At 43.8% G+C, this 17628-nt stretch overlaps 1 protein-coding gene across 2 annotated transcripts in view; it reads right to left on the bottom strand.

Moving 5' to 3' along the window:
* LOC143354135 (GAS2-like protein pickled eggs) overlaps positions 1–17628 on the bottom strand; it is a 99265-nt gene that overhangs the window by 9904 nt on the left and 71733 nt on the right. Inside the window, exons 4-7 of one of the 2 annotated variants that reach the window (XM_076787940.1) lie at positions 6591–6792; positions 5800–5884; positions 4320–4728; positions 3447–3855 (exon numbers count right to left, since the gene is read on the bottom strand). In XM_076787940.1, the coding sequence (XP_076644055.1) occupies positions 3447–3855; positions 4320–4728; positions 5800–5884; positions 6591–6792 (1105 nt within the window). The remainder of the gene's footprint in view (positions 1–3446; positions 3856–4319; positions 4729–5799; positions 5885–6590; positions 6793–17628) is intronic. The other variant, XM_076787941.1, reaches the window with a different exon arrangement.

Below are 17628 nucleotides of genomic sequence, written 5' to 3'. Positions count from 1 at the left end.
TCTATTAATATTAGGGGTACCCATAAGTAATCAATTATTTGCAAACAGTTTCTTTTGCCTTTAGTTCTGTACCGATCGTTGAAGAGGAAACACGTATTCTTTCACAGTTTTCGGTAAAGCAGCCTGTGTTCTAAATACTCTAATAATTTTTTTGACAACCATGTAACAAAATGGCGCGTACGTAACTTCCGAGGATCGTATTCGTCATGGCATACTTTTTCATTTTCATGCGGGATTTAATGTAACAACAAAGAAAATTTGCGATGTTTGTGGAGAGGTATTGAAGGTCAACGAGTGTCAACGTTGGTTCAGAGAGAAATAAATTCCTACTTCGTTCGCAATTTTTATTTTGAATAGACACAAAATCATAATTTATTTCTGAATAAATGTCTATTAATATTAGGGGTACCCATAAGTAATCAATTATTTGCAAAGAGTTTGTTTTGCCTTTAGTTCTGTACCGATCGTTGAAGAGGAAACACGTATTCTTTCACAGTTTTCGGTAAAGCAGCCTGTGTTCTAAATATTCTAATAATTTTTTTGAGAACCCTGTAACAAAATGGCGCGTACGTAACTTCCGAGGATCGTATTCGTCATTGCATACTTTTTCATTTTCATGCGGGATTTAATGTAACAACAAAGAAAATTTGCGATGTTTGTGGAGACGTATTGAAGGTCAACGAGTGTCAACGTTGGTTCAGAAGGTTTGCTGCTGGTGATTATGATCTCTCTGACAAGCCTCAAAGTGGACGACCAATTTGATAATGACACCCTAAAATCTCTAGTGGAAGCTGATCCAAAATTAACTATACAAGAATTATCGGGAAGCCTTGGGTCCATATGGTCAACTATACAAAGGTACCTATACGAAATGGGAAAGGCATATAGGCAAGGAATATGGGCACCGCATCAATTAGACCAACAAGAATATTCGTCGAAGTTTGCACTTCATTGCTATACAGATTTCGTAGAGATCCATTTCTTAGCAGAATCGTTAGATGAAAAATGGATTCTTTATGATAACATAAAGCGTTCGAAGCAATGGCTTTCTGCAAATCAAACCGCAACATCAACCCCTAACCTAGCTTATCACTTGGAAAGGTGTTACTGTGCATTTGGTGAGACTCTCGTGGCATAATTCACTTTGAGTTGTTGAAACCTGGAGAAACAGTTACTGCTGAGTTGTATTGTCAGCAATTACAACGGCTGTATTCAGAACTATTGAAAAAGAGGGCATCTTTAGTCCACAGAAAAGGTGTAATACTGCAAATTGACAATGCTCGGCCCCATACAGCGAAACTCACTCAGGAAAAAATCAAAGAATTGCAATGCGTACTCACCGGATATTGCTGCCTCTGATCTTTTCAGATCTCTGGAGCATTATTTAAGAAATAAAACATTCTGTAGAAGATGTAACCTTGAGTCATATTTTGCTTCCCGTATCCTGGATTTCTATAAGATGGGGACTGAAAATTTCCAGAAAAGATGGCAAACTGTCTTTGATAATGATGGGGATTATATAATAAATTAAGAAATAGAAACCTGAATTTACTACAAAGTTTGTTTTAGATTTCAAAATAATTGCTTACCGATGGGTCCCCTTAATATTATTCTCAATCTACTGGGCATATTAACGAGGCAAATCAATTTTGAGAATGATTAATGGGAAACGATGACAGAATTGTTACAAAGGCGAAACACGAGTGGTTTCCAACGGGACAGTCGTGGGTTTCTGGATCTTTTGGCGAAATCATAGGACAGTTACATCACCAAAAATACCGTGGAGGTCCGAGGGACTGCCAAAGAAAGAGCTCGACGTTCGTAAACATCGCGTGGGTGGCTCGAAATTAAAGGAGAAGTCGGGTTTCCGAAGGCACTCGATGTCGTCGAACTAAACGATCTTCCACTGTAACTACACAGGACTCGAATTCTTGACTCTCTTTCGACGCCCACGTCCACGTCACGAGCAGCATTTGTCTCCTAATATGTGAGAAGACGAACGGATCGAAATCGGACGATCCAGGTAATGTGCTCCGTTGACGAGCGATCAGGTTTTTAATAGTTTTAATAAAAAACAAACGACACGACAGATGCCTAGATTAAGATCCAAGGGTAGTCACGTGACTTTTGCAGAGTCAGCAGGTCGGCAACTGCTGTATAATTTCCGTTCACAGCCTTCAGCCGGTGGCTCAAGATCCGTCTTAGTCTTGATCCGACGGGTATTAAGCCTGTGACTAGACTTGTCGCATTTTTTGCTTTGTATTATCAATATTATAAATTCTGACGCCAGAAACGTGCTGCAAGTTTTCGGCTTTGTTTCGCAGAGAATCAAGACAAAATATAGCTCAATTTGTAGCTGCAGATATTTTCTAGCGCGCGCTACTCTCGATTTCATCCAGAAAACTCATCCAATGGCACAAAAATCGCAAAATTGACGCATCGTAAATTTTTGGCCTACTTCTAACGCTTATATTACCAAATATCCGCATAATCTCGTCAGCTGATGACCAGCGCGCGCTAGATCGAACCTTCCTCTTTCGAGCGAGCCCTTTCACAGCGAAAAATATTCTCATATAAGGACAGGAAAAGTTGAGGCACGTGAAACCATTTTCCGCCTATTTTTGTCGGTAACCTGGTCACTCTACCTTATCGCGAATCTGCGGATTTTTGGATCTTGAATATTCGCGCCGTTTGAAATATTGAGCTGTCCGCCAGTCTACCACCATCTTGGTCCTCTTTTGATCTTATCGGTGTCCCAGTAATCAGATAAAAATTGTTTTACGCGTACAATGTGAAAACCATTTTTCGCCTATTTTTGTCGGTAACCTGGTCGCTCTACCTTATCGCGAATCTACGAACTCTTGGCTCTTAAGGGGGCCGGCAGGGTTTGAAATCCGTATACGTATGCATGGGTCAAACCTTTTCAAACTATCGCTTCAATATTGCAATGAGCAGTTTAGAAGTGGTCAATTGTGTTTCCTAAAAGTCCAATCTATGTCTGTATAGAGCCCAAATTGCGAATTTCTACCTCATCGTGGAGTAATTTGTAATATTCGGCAGAAAATTCGAATTCTGAAGCAAGTATGACGTCACAAGATGGCTGCCGCTGAGAGATTCTCTTAATTTCGCGAGATTTAGTGTTCGTATCGAAAAAAGGGCTCTATACAGACATAGCAAAGACATGTACAAACACGGAGGTATGCATTTTTAATTGATTACTTACTTATTTACGACGTAAAATGTCTAGAAAAAAAGGCATAGCGTAACATAGCGTGACAGTCAAGGCCAAATGCCTGCCGGCCCCCTTAAGCGGTGGATTCTCTTATTGTCGACACAACCGTGTCATGGCATTCCCAAATGAATCCCAAACCGACCGATCGTCAACTACAAATCCCAAAACACCGCTCGAACCAAAGGACTCTATTAAATTAGGAGAAAGCACTCACTTTGACAATCGGCAACCGTGGGCGATCCTTGCGTCCCCGTAGTCCCGTTGCTGGTGGGTGGTTGCACAGCACCCAAACTCCTGTACCCTTCGTCGGACACCTCGCTGCAGTTGTCCGAGTGCTCGCCATCCCCGTGAGGCGATTTCGTGTACTGTTGGCTTCCTGTCACGTCCTTGCCGAAGTTCTCCAGCACCGGCTCCTCCTTGATAGCCGGAGGGCTGGGTGTCGGACTACGGCTGCTGGAATCCTCGCGACACTTGTAATTGTAGATGGTCGGCTCGTACTTAGGCGTGTCCTCCTTCTCCACGGCGCGACGAGCCACGCCGCCCTCCACCACGTATCGCTTCGTGAACTCCTCGGACAACGGCACCTTTGCGCGGATCTCCTGGTGGAGGTCCTTCTTAGCATCCTGCACAGAGGGGATTAGGAAATCATTTTCTCAGCAGTCCATCAGTTTCAGAGTTCATTTGCCGAACAGGAACCTCTTCTAAGAGAAGCAAGGTTAAGTCTCTGAAGCTACCTAAGGTGGATCTAACCAATCGGCGGACCTCATAAAACTTCCACGGTTAGAAGGATCTCTAAAGCGCAATAGTCTCGAAGATTGCTACCTAGGGGCTCTACGGTGGATCTAGACCAAGTCTCCTGAAAAGTTCCTCGGTTTAGAAGGTCTCTAAAGCTTCACCGCGTGTACCAAAAACGGGAGACGGAATTATTTGCCCATACTAACGTGAACGAATTTTCAAAATTACTTCGATTTTGAGACTGCTGGGTACTCGACGCGTTGAACCTGAAGGATAGCTGCCAGGAGGGTCCGAGGTCAGGAATCCCGAGCACTCGGTAAATAAATCGTCGAATCAAGTACGTGGAACTGACCTTAGATTCCTGATGCTTGGCATGATGGGTCGGCGACCTCGCATCCTCGTTGATGCACCTCTTAGGCGAATCCGACCCAGGCTTGGTGGTCGGGCTGCTGGATCGGAGCTGTGGCTTCGGGGTCGGCGATCTCGATCGCTGCTTCCCGAAATCGACCTGATGACTCGGACTGCCGAGGAATTTCCTCTGGGGCGTGGGACTCCTCGATCGATTCGTCTTCTTCTGCTGGTGTTGCTGCTGTTGCTGCTCGTCCGGCTGTTTACCGGCGGGCTGGTGGGGCGTGGGCGATCGCGAACGATTGCTCGAGATGCTCCTGGCCGCGTGCAGCTGCGTCGATTGTTGACCTTGCATCGTACCCGCGCAGGATCCGACGCTCGACGCCGAACTACGCCGAGTTCTAGGAGGTGATCTGCGGATCAGCAACCGATTTCACGTCTCGCGGCTCGGGCGGCAAGTTGTCCACGCTGGGGACCCTTCTACGATCTGTCGGTAAACTCGAATCGCGATCCCGATTCTTTCGAGTATTCTCTCGGTTGCACACGAAATTTTGTAAACGTATTCCGTAAACGTGCTCTCACGGTTGCGTATCATTTGGAATTTTGTTAGAAAAGCTGATCAGAAATGTGGACTTGACTCTCTCGTGGACACTTTGCCTACCCCTCTTCTTGCGTTAGTTGCACTGTTAGTAACAGGATTTTCCTTGTGCTATACGAGATTAGTAGACCGAGGATTTTATTCATTTCTGGACAAAATGGTGTATTTTAAAACAGATTGAAACGATTTAAGAACACCGATTTGTCGATTCGAGAATGTCTATTCGGCTCCTGTGACTTGAAACAGATGTAGACAAATTTGCGGAAAGATTCGCGGTCTAGTTATTATTCTTACCAGGTTTGAAATGTATCTACTAGGAGATAGCAAACGGTTCCCAGAAAATCTTCGCGAAAGCAAAACTAGTTTTCAATTCGATCCGTATTTGATTGATTAGTTATTCAAGGTTGAGACGCAGCATCCCTTATGCAATCGAAGGCTTCTCCGAATCAATTAGCGAAGCCGGGATTGTTGCAGCGCTGGAGTCGTCAGCGCGCGATGATAGTATTTCTGCGTTCAATTATTCTAGGAAGGCCCCTAATCGTTGGACGCGAGCGCTTACAAATCGCAGGTGTTGGGAACTGCGCGAAGGTGTGCATGCTCGATGATAAAGGTTTGCAGAAACCGCTGGACGCATCGTTAATGAATAAGTTGAGGTCCCCGGCGACCAGTTTGCGAGCGGAGCCGCGAGGCTCTGTCATCGGAGCGTTCCCGGCGCGTGTCAGCGACTATCAAACACGTTTCTCGGTTATCAACGCCACGTATAATTTCCCGATCCCCGTCGAGAGCGTTCCCATCCGGGGAAAAATCATGGGAGCTGGCTGGCTCTCTGGCTCTCTCGCTCGCCGTCGACAGATAAATGACACCTTAGAGGCAGAAAATTACTCACCTCTCGTAATGCACCTGCGCGCTGCCAAGGTCGAAGGACCCTCCAGCCTTTTGAATCAGCTTCGCTGAGATCATCGAGCGGTGCGCTGCGACAAAACGACCACGAGGGAAAAAAAGAATAATCATTGTGCAATCGGTACGACTGTTTTCTTCTTCTTTTCTGTTCTATCCTCCTCTCTTTTATTTTTCTCGTCGATGGAACCGGACGTTGATCGAGCGACGATCGAGCATACGGTTTTTTCGTTGACAAACTTTGAAAAAATTCACTGATTGACTGCTCGGTTTACAAAACCACAAAAATTGTGTTGATAAAATATTATGACTCAAACGTATGTCATAAGATCCTATATTTATCATATAATCAAGATTTAAGCACATTTTCATGAATTTGCAATTTCGGTCGATTATGATCGAGTGCCAGTTCACGGTCTGCATAAATCGAAGTTTGTCTAAGCTCCTCGTAAGAGTCTCGATGTGCGTTGTTATCGCGTAACGAGCCGGTGGCAAAATGGCAAGCCCGGCGAGGGAATTCTGCTCGGCCGAGGATTCGAAGTATTGTGTGCAAACGTGACATTTGTAAAAGTGCCATTCGCATAGCAGTGTCATTAGCGGAACTGCTGTTTATGAACGTATTGTGTGTCATTTCGGAATTTACCATTTCAATCCGCAGCCCCTTTGACAGAATTATTCGACCGCGATTCAATAGCGTTCAGCTATTTATGGTGTCCACGACTCGGGCGAAACTTTTTCGAATTTCATCTAGGAGTGTCAGCGAAGAATAGAAATACTCACAGGTTCTGCACCGGCAGGGATCATGCTTGTCCAAATAGTGGCTGAGGGTGTCCCATCCTCCGCCAACGCGAACCATAACGTGACTCCTTAGAATCCTCACGAAGATGAGCACCTTTGTGTCTCCGATCCTGTACTTGCCCTCGGACACACGGATCATGGGGAACTGTGTCGGGCACGTGCATCTCTCGACCAAATCTCGAACCTGTAACCGAAAGCAAAAATACCTTTATACGTCTGTCAAAGATTTTACCATTGTAAATTATGAAATTTTTATTTGAAAAATATCGAACCAACACCACAACGATTCTACGTGAAATACTGGACCAGAAGTGTGGAATAAACTTTTTTGATACGAGGCTCCGTTCTCGAGAAAATTGGACCCGAATATTCGCGAGATGTCTGATCATGGCTGGCCGTTTCTACTTAGCACATTTTCAGACTCGATTATCTCACAAACGGAGCCTAGTACAACAAAAATGTATTCTACATTTCCGACTCAGTTTTCCCCGTAGAATCATCGTCTGTTGGTTCTGTGTCGATTACTATGACGATCGGTATAATTCTGAATGATTAGAGATAGGAACAACCAAGTTCCATCAGCAAACTCGATCAAAGCTGTCGATCGAAGCGAAATTTGATTATAGGACGCGACGAACGTCAAAAATTTAACGAGCATGATTGCTTTTAGTCTCCAAAGGGTTAATGAAACATCGATCGATTTTTCCGCAGAGCTTTCAACGAAAGGGACAAGGCGATTTCACCACGAGCGACAGAGCTCGATCGCGTTGCAGTTGTTAGGGGCCATTGTGCCGTTAATTAAACCGGCCTGTCGGGCGACGCGTTCGAACGATACACGATTTTTCAAAGCGGCCTGACAACGCCGGGGCCCGGCTCTGACCCGTATTTGTTGCGCAGGATTTATGGGGCCCGCGCGCGAGCCGCTATTGATTAGAAAGGCTGCGCACCGTGAAGTTTACGCGGTTGCATGTCGTCCCCTGACCAAATGTCAAGGAACCTATCACGCCGTCTGCCCGGGTCCCGGTGACAAACGCGGCCCAAGAAACCGCCGGACGTCTCTTCCCATTGTCTGGCATTTCGCGTCGCTAAACGACGATCGATATTCCCGACGTTTCCTCCCTTTTCTTGCCGTTTCACCAGACGGAACGAAAACTCCAACATTTACCATTTTCCTCCGCCTTTTCTTCGGACGCACTGTCTCGAGAATGGCCCGAGAAACCTCTAAATTGGTCCAATTAGAATTAACGCGGCTGGATTATGTTCCATGGCATGCCCGCTGTAACCGGAGCGGAGACTCACACTTGAAAATATTGGTTTAAACGTTCCACGAGTTTTACCACTGAAAATTAAAGATTCTCTAGACGAGGTAAAAATCAAAGGTGCAGAAACGAACAATTTTTAAGAACGTTACCGGAAACGGTACATCGACGAAAATTTTCTGGCGTGTACCTCGATGTGAGTCGTGTCCAATGAGAAAATACCGACCCAAACGGAAGAGTACAAAGGCGTGGAAAAAATGATCAGAGCTCCCATGTGGCAGGTTAATTAATCGGCAGATAAATGCTCGGAGATAACGGTACGAGGTTTCGCTGGGTGTTGCGAGAGCACGAATTAGCGACAGTCCGCGATGCAAATGATTTTGCCCAGACGAATAAAGTAAAGCGAGCAACAGTTTCCGCCGGGGATTGCAGTGGAACACGGCTCGCCTTCGGATATGTCCGCGTTTTTGCCGGTTTTCAACGCGAAGTGAAAGCAGAAACTGCGCCCCGACTGTCCGTCCGTCAAACGGTCGTGGCTCGACGCGATTTTTCCCCCCGTTAAATCGACTGTTAATTTCATTGTGCACGTCACGGCCCCGCTTAGACTTCCTTTCAGCGATCGCGGCCAACCTAACCGGCCGATTTTTCACCGTTGGACAGGGTACACACGCAATCCGATGAGGAGATTATTAAGGCAGGACGGTCTTTCGAAAGCGTTCCGTTCTTTCCGATCAACGTTTCCTCGCGCACATAATTTCCTACGACTAACGCTCCCCTTTTTATTCTCCCCCTCGAGACCAAGATTAATCGATCCCTCGAACGTTCTGATAAGCGAAACTAAGATCTTATTCTAATCACTCGACGGAGACGCTCGTTTCCTTCTTCCTGATTTCTAGACATTTTTACTCCACCGCGTAATTAGCCTTAAACTACTCCTCAAAATTGTCATGGAGCAATCTACCGCCAATTTGACGCAAACACTTTTTTCAGATGGAAACAAAAAGAAAAAGAACTGGACTTTGTAATTTAATGTGGGTGACGGAATTATTTGTGCAGATTTTAAAATGAATTTTTACGTTGATATATTCGTTGTACTAAACTTGATTAGGATCTGTAACATGCAAGAAAGTTGGAGGATTACTCGGTATCATACATTTAATTTTTTGCAATTTTTATTTCATTAAATAACTTAGTTTGATTTTGTGGAATTTTTAGGGTTTCCAGTTTGGCGTTCAAAGTGTTAAGTAGGATCGTTATGCAAAATAAACATTGTCCAAGTTCATTGTGGAAAAGAGTAATTAAAGAGACGGACCAATCTATTTTCGTGATAAACGCACAAAGTCTGCAGTGCACTGATAGGTAACATAGTTATAAAGGAGAGATAGATGTAATTATCCCAAGTCGAAGAGCAAGGATTCCGCTAAATAAATATTTCCCTTGATTCAGGTTTCTATGAGGTGAATTATGGAAAAATCTCGGGCCCGATTCACACGGATTATTCTTTTTTACGTTTAACGAACCCTGACCCTCGAGGACCGTTCGCCGGTGAAGCCGTCCATCACCCGCGGCGATCCATCTTCATTCAATATGGAAGCTTTCTCAGCATTAATAATTGTTAGCGATCGCTCCCACAAAGCGTCGTTCATTAAACTAATGATGTTTTCAATATTCAATCGACAGTTTCCTTCGGAACCGGGTCCCCCTGATAAATGATTTGATCATCGACGCCGGTGAAAGCATCCAGGCAAAGGGCAGGTAAATACGCGGATAGGTGAACGATTTAACGCGGCGATAATGGCGAATGATCGATCGATTATCCGCCGCGACGTGGGCTCTCGCGTGTCCGTGTTTTGATCGGCCTCGATCCCGCGCCGACTTAAGTATAGCGGGAAACGGAATCTGTTTGCCAACTTGTTCGATCGAATTTCTCGCAACAGCGGAAGCGCATCGATCTCGCGAATCTCCGGGTTCTCGGATCTCTCCTGAACCAAGCAGAACAACAATTTCTCGAGATTCTAGTACTACAAAACCCGGTCTTGTTAAACTCCACATCTTCGGAGTCTATCCACAGCTGAAATCTGTTTACCATTCAATTCTACAGTCTGGTCATCGATCAGCCGCGGGGAAACCGCCGCGCCGCGAAATTTCAGCGAATCGCGCGCCGATTTGTTACGGGGAAAAATGTCGTCAACAGATAAGGGAGGGAGGAGAAATCCGGTGGCGTTTCTAGCGATGGGTTTTGCGGCGTCCTCTGCAAATTCCCACAAACCCTGAACCTTCTCTCTTTACTTATTTACAACCTGCCAGGTACAGCAAAATCTTTTTCCGAAGCGAAAATTGTTGGCATCGATTAAGAATTGGAGCTTTCCTCCCTTCTGTAACTATCTTAGCCCCTTGCACCGTGATCTATCATGCGGTTACAATGATTAGGACTCCTGTGAAAAAAGAAGGTTTATATATGCAGGGTGTTCAAAGAAAAGCATTCAATATTTAGATGGTATATACAACACACTGTGCTGAGTAAAAAAGCTTTAGTAAACGTAGGTCGAAAGGGTGAACCGTTTCTGAGATATAAACATTTTTGCTTGCTAACTTCATGATTCATTTACTACTGGCCTTTCGATACAGGGCGTAAAAAGAACCATTCAATATTTGTATGGTATATAGGATACACTGTGCTGAGTAAAAAAGCTTTAGTAAACGTAGGTCGAAAGGTGAACCGTTTCTGAGATATAAACATTTATGCTTGCTAACTTCATGATTCATTTACTACTGGCCTTTCGATACAGGGCGTAAAAAGAACCATTCAATATTTCTACGGTATATAGAACACACTGTGCTGAGTAAAAAAGCCTCGGTAAACATACGTCAAAAGGTCAACAGTTTCTGAGATATAAACATTATTGTTAGCTTTATTATTGCTAGCATTATGATCAACTTACTTCCATCGCATGCGATGCTTACTTCAGTGTTTACAAACCGCGTTCCGAATGTCCTCCTTCAAGTGCCGATTTCACGCGGAATCGGTCAGTTCTGTAGACGGAAAAATCATAACACGCGGAAAATTTTCTATAAATATCAAAAAGCCAGTAGTAAATGAATCATGAGGTTAGCAAACCTTTCTGAGGTTTGACCTTTCAACCTGTGTTTACTAAAGCTTTTTTACTCGGTACTATAAATATTGAGTGCTTTTCGTTAACACCCTGTATATATACCCACGGGTTCTCCAATGGGTAAATATTAATCGGAAGAATGAATAGCGCACATGTTCCGCAGATTTGAACAGGTTCGAGAGCATCGAGTAGCCATCGCTGCGCGCTCAAACACGCGCTCGCTCGCTCGCTCGCGGCCCGTCTGTGATCCGGCGATAAATAATTTTCACCGTTCCACTGTCAAATGCCTGCCTGTGGGTGTTCGCACGTAAATGATATATATTTATACCGGCCGATTCGCCGCGCCGATAACAGAGCGTAATCAATAACGCGGGCGACTTAATACTCCGAGAGAGGAAAGCCCGCTCGCGCGGGATAACGGGCTCCGCTTATTTTCGCTAACGCCGCGATCCCGGTAATTGGCAGCTCGATCCCGCGAACCGTTCTTCTAGATCCCAGCCAGTTTTCCTTCTCTGCGAGCGGATTTTTTCCGGCGTTTGTCGTTGCGCGAACCCGCCAGCGAAATATTCGATTTGTTTCTTCCGTTTGCTACTCGGAGAATTTTAACCTATTACCAGCATTTATTTATTGCATTTACGGAAATAATTGCCCTCTGGGAAGGGACGTCAGTTCGACCAGGAATTCTCGCAACAATTTTTTCGCGATCGTGCGAAATAATTTGAGGGAGATTGGAGATTTTTGGAGAGCAGTAATGAAGCTTCCAGTTTTGGAGATTCCTCGCGGAAAAGTTTGGCAGGCTGGTGTCAGCGCGGAGGCTCGCGAGTCACGTGAACGGCTACTCCTAAGCAGGAAATATGTAGCCTACAAAGTTAGCGGATCGTAGACAATTGCCGTGTGTCGCAAGACAGGGGCTAGAAAAGGTCGACGAGTCGGATGACTATTATTAGAACCGACGCTGACAGCCGCGATTCGAACTGTTTTTCGCGTGAAAAAAGATCCACGCGATCACCGGTGATCGCCCGGTACCTTAATCTCTCTGCTGACAAATTCCACCGATTTCGTAGCCCGGTTTTCTTTTTTGCAAAAATCGATAACTAGAGGAGACTGCTTTCCAAGGATCGAGAAAACGCGTGTCAAATTGCCAGAAGGAAAGGACGAGGGTTGCAAGATTTCGCGTGCGTGAATGACGTCGCGATTACTCAAGAACTCTTTCCTTGATCAGCATAATAGAGTCGTTTCTATGTGGCAGGTCGGACTCTCGACGTGACCATGTTTCGCGTGAATGAAATATTTGGAGCGACGTGACGCAAACTGAAACGTCGATAAAACCGTTCCGGAGACAGGCCAAGAATTCCGATCGATCGATCCACGATTTATATTTCACCGGGCCGGAAATCGTCGCCAGAATTGCTCGCGGGTCATGACCGTCCGTGTTGCACCACTCCGTGCCCTTTTTTACCATTAGTTGTTCAATCCTTTCTCGATTCTATTCAGCGATGTACTCGGTAAATACAGTAGAATATTTTATGCGATTGTTTAATAATTGTTTACGGGAAAACACTATGCTTCGGGACAGCTATGTGACAGAATAAGTTGCATTTATGACAGAAACGTGTAAACGGAATTCAAAACAGAGAAATTATTTTATTATTAAGTATATTAAATAAATATACAGGGCGTCCCAAAAATGTCGGAAAAGCTTGGAAAGGATGGTCCCTGGGGCCCCAATTAACTAAGAATGGAGAAAAGTTTTATTTTGCATACAAATTCGCAGCCTAATTACAGATTTAAGGAGTTCATTTAGAAAATCCCTTTTCAAATACGAAAAATATAGAAAACATGAGAAATTAAGAAACGTTGCGAGGAGGACACTCAGTACATCCAGTAGAATATTTTATACGATTGTTTAAAAATTGCCAGACGGAATATTAAAACAGTATGCGTTGGGACAGCTACGTGACACAATAAGTTGCATTTATGACAGAAACGTGTAAACGGAATTCAAAACAGAGAAAATATTTTATTATTAAGTATATTAAATAAATATACAGGGCGTCCCAAAAATGTCGGAAGAGCTTGGAAAGGATGGTCCCTGGGGCCCCAATTAACTAAGAATGGAGAAAAGTTTTATTTTGCATACAAATTCGCAGCCTAATTACAGATTTAAGGAGTTCATTTAGAAAATCCCTTTTCAAATACGAAAAATATAGAAAACATGAGAAATTAAGAAACGTTGCGAGGAGGACACTCAGTACATCCAGTAGAATATTTTATACGATTGTTTAAAAATTGCCAGATGGAATATTAAAACAGTATGCGTTGGGACAGCTACGTGACACAATAAGTTGCATTTATGACAGAAACGTGTAGACGGAATTCAAAACAGGGAAAATATTCTATTATTTGGTACTTCCTTGTATGATTAAGAACAGAAATAAATATACAGGCCGTCCCAAAAATGTCGGAAAAGCTTGGAAAAGGTGGTCCCTGAGGCCCCAATTAACTAAGAATGCAGAAAAGTAATACTAATTACAGATTTAAGGGGCTCATTTAGAAAATCCGTTTCTAAATACGAAAAATATAGAAAACATGAAAAATTAAGAAACGTTGCGGGGAGGATCGATCAAAAATTGACGAATGTTTAGAGAAGAGCCGTGAAAGAAAGTATGGTCGTCCAAGTGAGGATGCCGGTCGTTTAATTGGCGATTGCGTCAGCCGAGCGAATTCGATCCGAGAAAGGAAACGTCGCCGGAGCAAATCGCGCGCTTTACAACCGGAAGTCGAGCGCAGGCTGGGAGAAGCGATCTCGGAATAATTCCGCGGGTAAGGCGAAACTGCCGGCAGAAAAATCAAGGAATTAATTCGACGGTTGTGTGTGTGCGTGGGCGACGAACGGGGACCCTCGACGTCTTCCATTCTACTCCCTCCCTCCACCCTCTTTATCCCCCTTTTATCCCTCTTTATCCCTCCCCCCTTTGTCTTCCTCGGCCCTCCATTCACTCGCATTTTCCTGGTTGATCGACACTCTCCGCTCTCTTCTTTGTGGTCTTCTCTCTCTCTGCAGCATCTCGCTCGTTGTTCGCCTTTTCTCCGCCGTTTTCCTTTCTCATTTCCCCACCCACCCCCTCAACCATTCTTTCGTCCCTGTTTCACTTTGTCCGGCTGTTTCTTCTTGCATTCAGATTTTTCCAGAAGCCTTTCCCTAGTGTACTTTCCACGTTATTCTCTGTTCTCCGACGACCTCGGCCGAGTGTCGAGCCTTTCGGCAGTCAATTTTCTTTCTGGAGCACGTTCGATTCCTTGGAAACTCCTTCCCGCCCTGGCACACTGTTCCCCTAGGCCCTCGAGATGCAATATACCGGGTCTCTCTAAAGCCTCTGCAATGATTCACCGAGGTAACTCGAAGCTGCGAGATTTAGAAGCCCCAGAGAAGCTGAAGAATCTATTTATAATTAACTTGCGGTTCAATAGAGAAGAACAGTGCGAAGAAAATTGCTCTGTGATCGCCGGGGGACCTCAGAGTGTCAAAACTAAATTCCCCTTTCTATGAAGAAATTGTCTGATTTAATCCAACACTAATTTCAGAGTGAGTTGTCAGGAATCAAAAAGTTAGGAAAACTGAGCTAAAATTGGACACTGTTATCTTCCCCCCACCACGAGAACCTAGTTTAATTTCTCTGGCAGTTTTTACCCCGAGACTGATACTACCCCCAAGGTCTCCAGGTCCGCAGTAAATTGGATAGAAACTAATTATCGTCGACGACGGAATAAAGTTGACGGGACTCGTTAAACAGGCGAGAGTACCCGGTTTCCAAGCTGGTTTCGGAGAGAAGCGCATCTCGAGCGATCGATAGGCGGGTGGGTGTGTTTTTCAGAAAGCAACCCCGCGACACAGGGTGCAAATCGACGGGGTGCAACTGCCGGGGTAAACAAACTTCCTCCCAGGTTACGTGACTCCTGTTTCTGAACGATTGAACCGATCACGAACCGTGCTCCGTATCGCTAGGTTGGGTTCTCCGTTACGTAAGCCACGGCGGCCTTGCATTATAGCATCATAACCATTCATCCTGTCCGCTCACCTGCAATGCGCCACACTCGGTGTCCGCTCGGGATATCCACGACGCACGGCAGCGACAAAATTCTGGATGTTACTGCACGATTACGGTCCCGCGCGACGGGAATTACCGATCTATTCTTGGCAACGATCCATGGAATACTAAATCAATTTTGCTTTCCGAGAAAACGCCCCTGTTTTCGACTGAAATTGCGATTTTCCTTGAAACGGCCTTTTTGCGCATTGTATTCTTGCTTGGAAGGCAATAAGAGGCTCGGGTATTTTGTATAGGTTAGCTTTAACGTCCAAGTACATGTATAAAAAGTTTCGTTAACATCCGTTCGTTAACAATATGCTGGAGAATTATTTAAGGCGAAATGCTCTACCCCGGCTCGACGGAGCTTACGATTTTCCTTGAAACGGCCTTTTGCGCATTGTATTTTTGCTCGGAAGGAAATAAGGTGCTCAGGTATTTTTTATAGGATAGCTTTAACGTCCAAGTACATGTACAAAAAGTTTTGTTAACATCCGTTCGTTAACAATATGCTGGAGAATTATTTAAGGCGAAATGCTCTACCTCGGCTCGACGGAGCTTACGATTTTCCTTGAAACGGCCTTTTTGAGCATTGTATTTTTGCTCGGAATGAAATAAGGTGCTCGGGTATTTTTTATAGGATAGCTTTAACGTCCAAGTAAATGTATAAAAAGTTTCGTTAGCATCCGTTCGTTAACAATATGCTGGGGAATTATTTAAGGCGAAATGCTCTACCTCGGCCCGACGGAGCTTAGATAATTTTTTAGAAGTTGAAAAATGTAAGGATGCTGTTGAAATTTTTCTTGTATGCAAGATAGTGTTGGTAATCTTGTGTAAAAAAATCTCGAGCCAATTGGCGGAGCACAAGGACGTGGAGAAATTGTTAAACGACAATGTTGTTTCATCGAAAGGGAATTCCTCCTGCGGGAAGGACGATATGTGGGTTAGAGTTCCCCGGTAAAAATATGTTTTACGAGGAAGTCTGGCAACTAGAGGCACACTTTACGGAGCGCTTTGTACTATTCCAGGGTTCCGAGAGTGCTTGTGGACGAGTAAACTCGTTCTCGTCCAGTGGCTCGTCGAGACAACTTGTTCTTTGCCCCCGTGTCTTCCTCTCTCGCGAGCGTCTCATAGCTTGACACGCTTTTCCGCGGATCGCGGCTCAGTTGGAATTATATTCTTCCGTGATAGTGGATGATGGACTCTTCCCTCTACTCCGTCGAGAGTCCGCTAACTACCGCCGTGTGCCGAACAGACCGACGGGACCGCTGACTTTTATAGTGGTTACGTACTATTTCACGAAATGCACTGACAGAACACAAATTTCCTCTGCTCGCTGATCCTGACTTCTTCATGGAAGCAATCAGTTTGGTAGCGACACATATGGAAGCAATGGATGGCAATAAAATTTAGCGAGTAAGGACTTCGTCGAGACTCATCGAATTATCAAGAAATCGAACGAATTAAATTGGAGGAATGAAAAACACAATACAGTCCTTAGGCAAAACAGAATTCAACGAATTGCGAATCGATCGCAAGAACTCTGCTTTGATTTTATAAAATTACTGAAAATTAACCCTTTGCGGTCGTATGTCTACTCTCAGCCACCGAAACTTTTTTACCGTTCCAGTCTTATGTCTGCTCTCAGCCACCACAGCAAAGAACCATGCTGATCTTACATTACCCCCATAAACATATATAAAGAATCCATATAAAGAAGATTGAATGATGGAGAACTATAAAATATAATTTTTACGTAAAATTAAAACGTATCATTGTGTTACATACATGTAAAGTTTAAAAAAGAATTAATAAATTTTGTTTTTCTTTTGTATCACTGTTCGTTCAACAAAAATTAATTCCGACCGAAAAACTGAATACTGAATTGAGTAATGAGTTTCTTGTTGTTATTCAAGAAGAAATATCTAAAAGAAGAGACAAGATTGTTGTATCCCTTATAAAATATCTGCATAATCCAGAATCTCTGCAAGAAGATTCAGAAGATACATTGTTTTATTTAACATCCAAGGCAGATATGTATAAAGTGGCAAAACAAATTCTAAGCAGACTTTTTGGAAAATATGACAATGATTCTTATGAAAATAGTGAAAGCTTTCAGATTCTCAGAATGAGGAACTATCACTGGAAAAACAGCTATAATTAGAAATTGCAGATAGCCTTCAAGAATTTAGTGGCAGAAGAAAATAAATTCCGGACTCTAACAAAGGAATTCCAAATTTTTTAGTCCACAAAATGAAAGAAATTTTTCTACGGCTACAGATTTGGTTACAAAAGAAAAAGAAGTAGATTGTCTGATTTTACATTAGACGCATTATACTTCTTAAGAAGTCATTTCAAAACAAAAGCGTAATGTGTCACTTTATAAAAGTTTGGCAAAAGTTTCCCAATATATAATAATTCCCTATTTATATCTCGAGAATTCTCGAGAAATATAGTCTTATTTCTCATTTCTCGAGAAATGAAAAATGTTGAGAAATCAGGAACACTGCTAGAAATCCAGTGAATCAATCACTGTAGCCAGCGACATCCTCCACGCTTC

Source organism: Halictus rubicundus, chromosome 5 (assembly GCF_050948215.1).
Source record: "Halictus rubicundus isolate RS-2024b chromosome 5, iyHalRubi1_principal, whole genome shotgun sequence".
In the NCBI taxonomy this organism is placed as follows: domain Eukaryota; kingdom Metazoa; phylum Arthropoda; class Insecta; order Hymenoptera; family Halictidae; genus Halictus; species Halictus rubicundus.
Note: the sequence above shows the minus strand (reverse complement) of the source record. Positions and strands in the feature narration are given on the sequence as shown.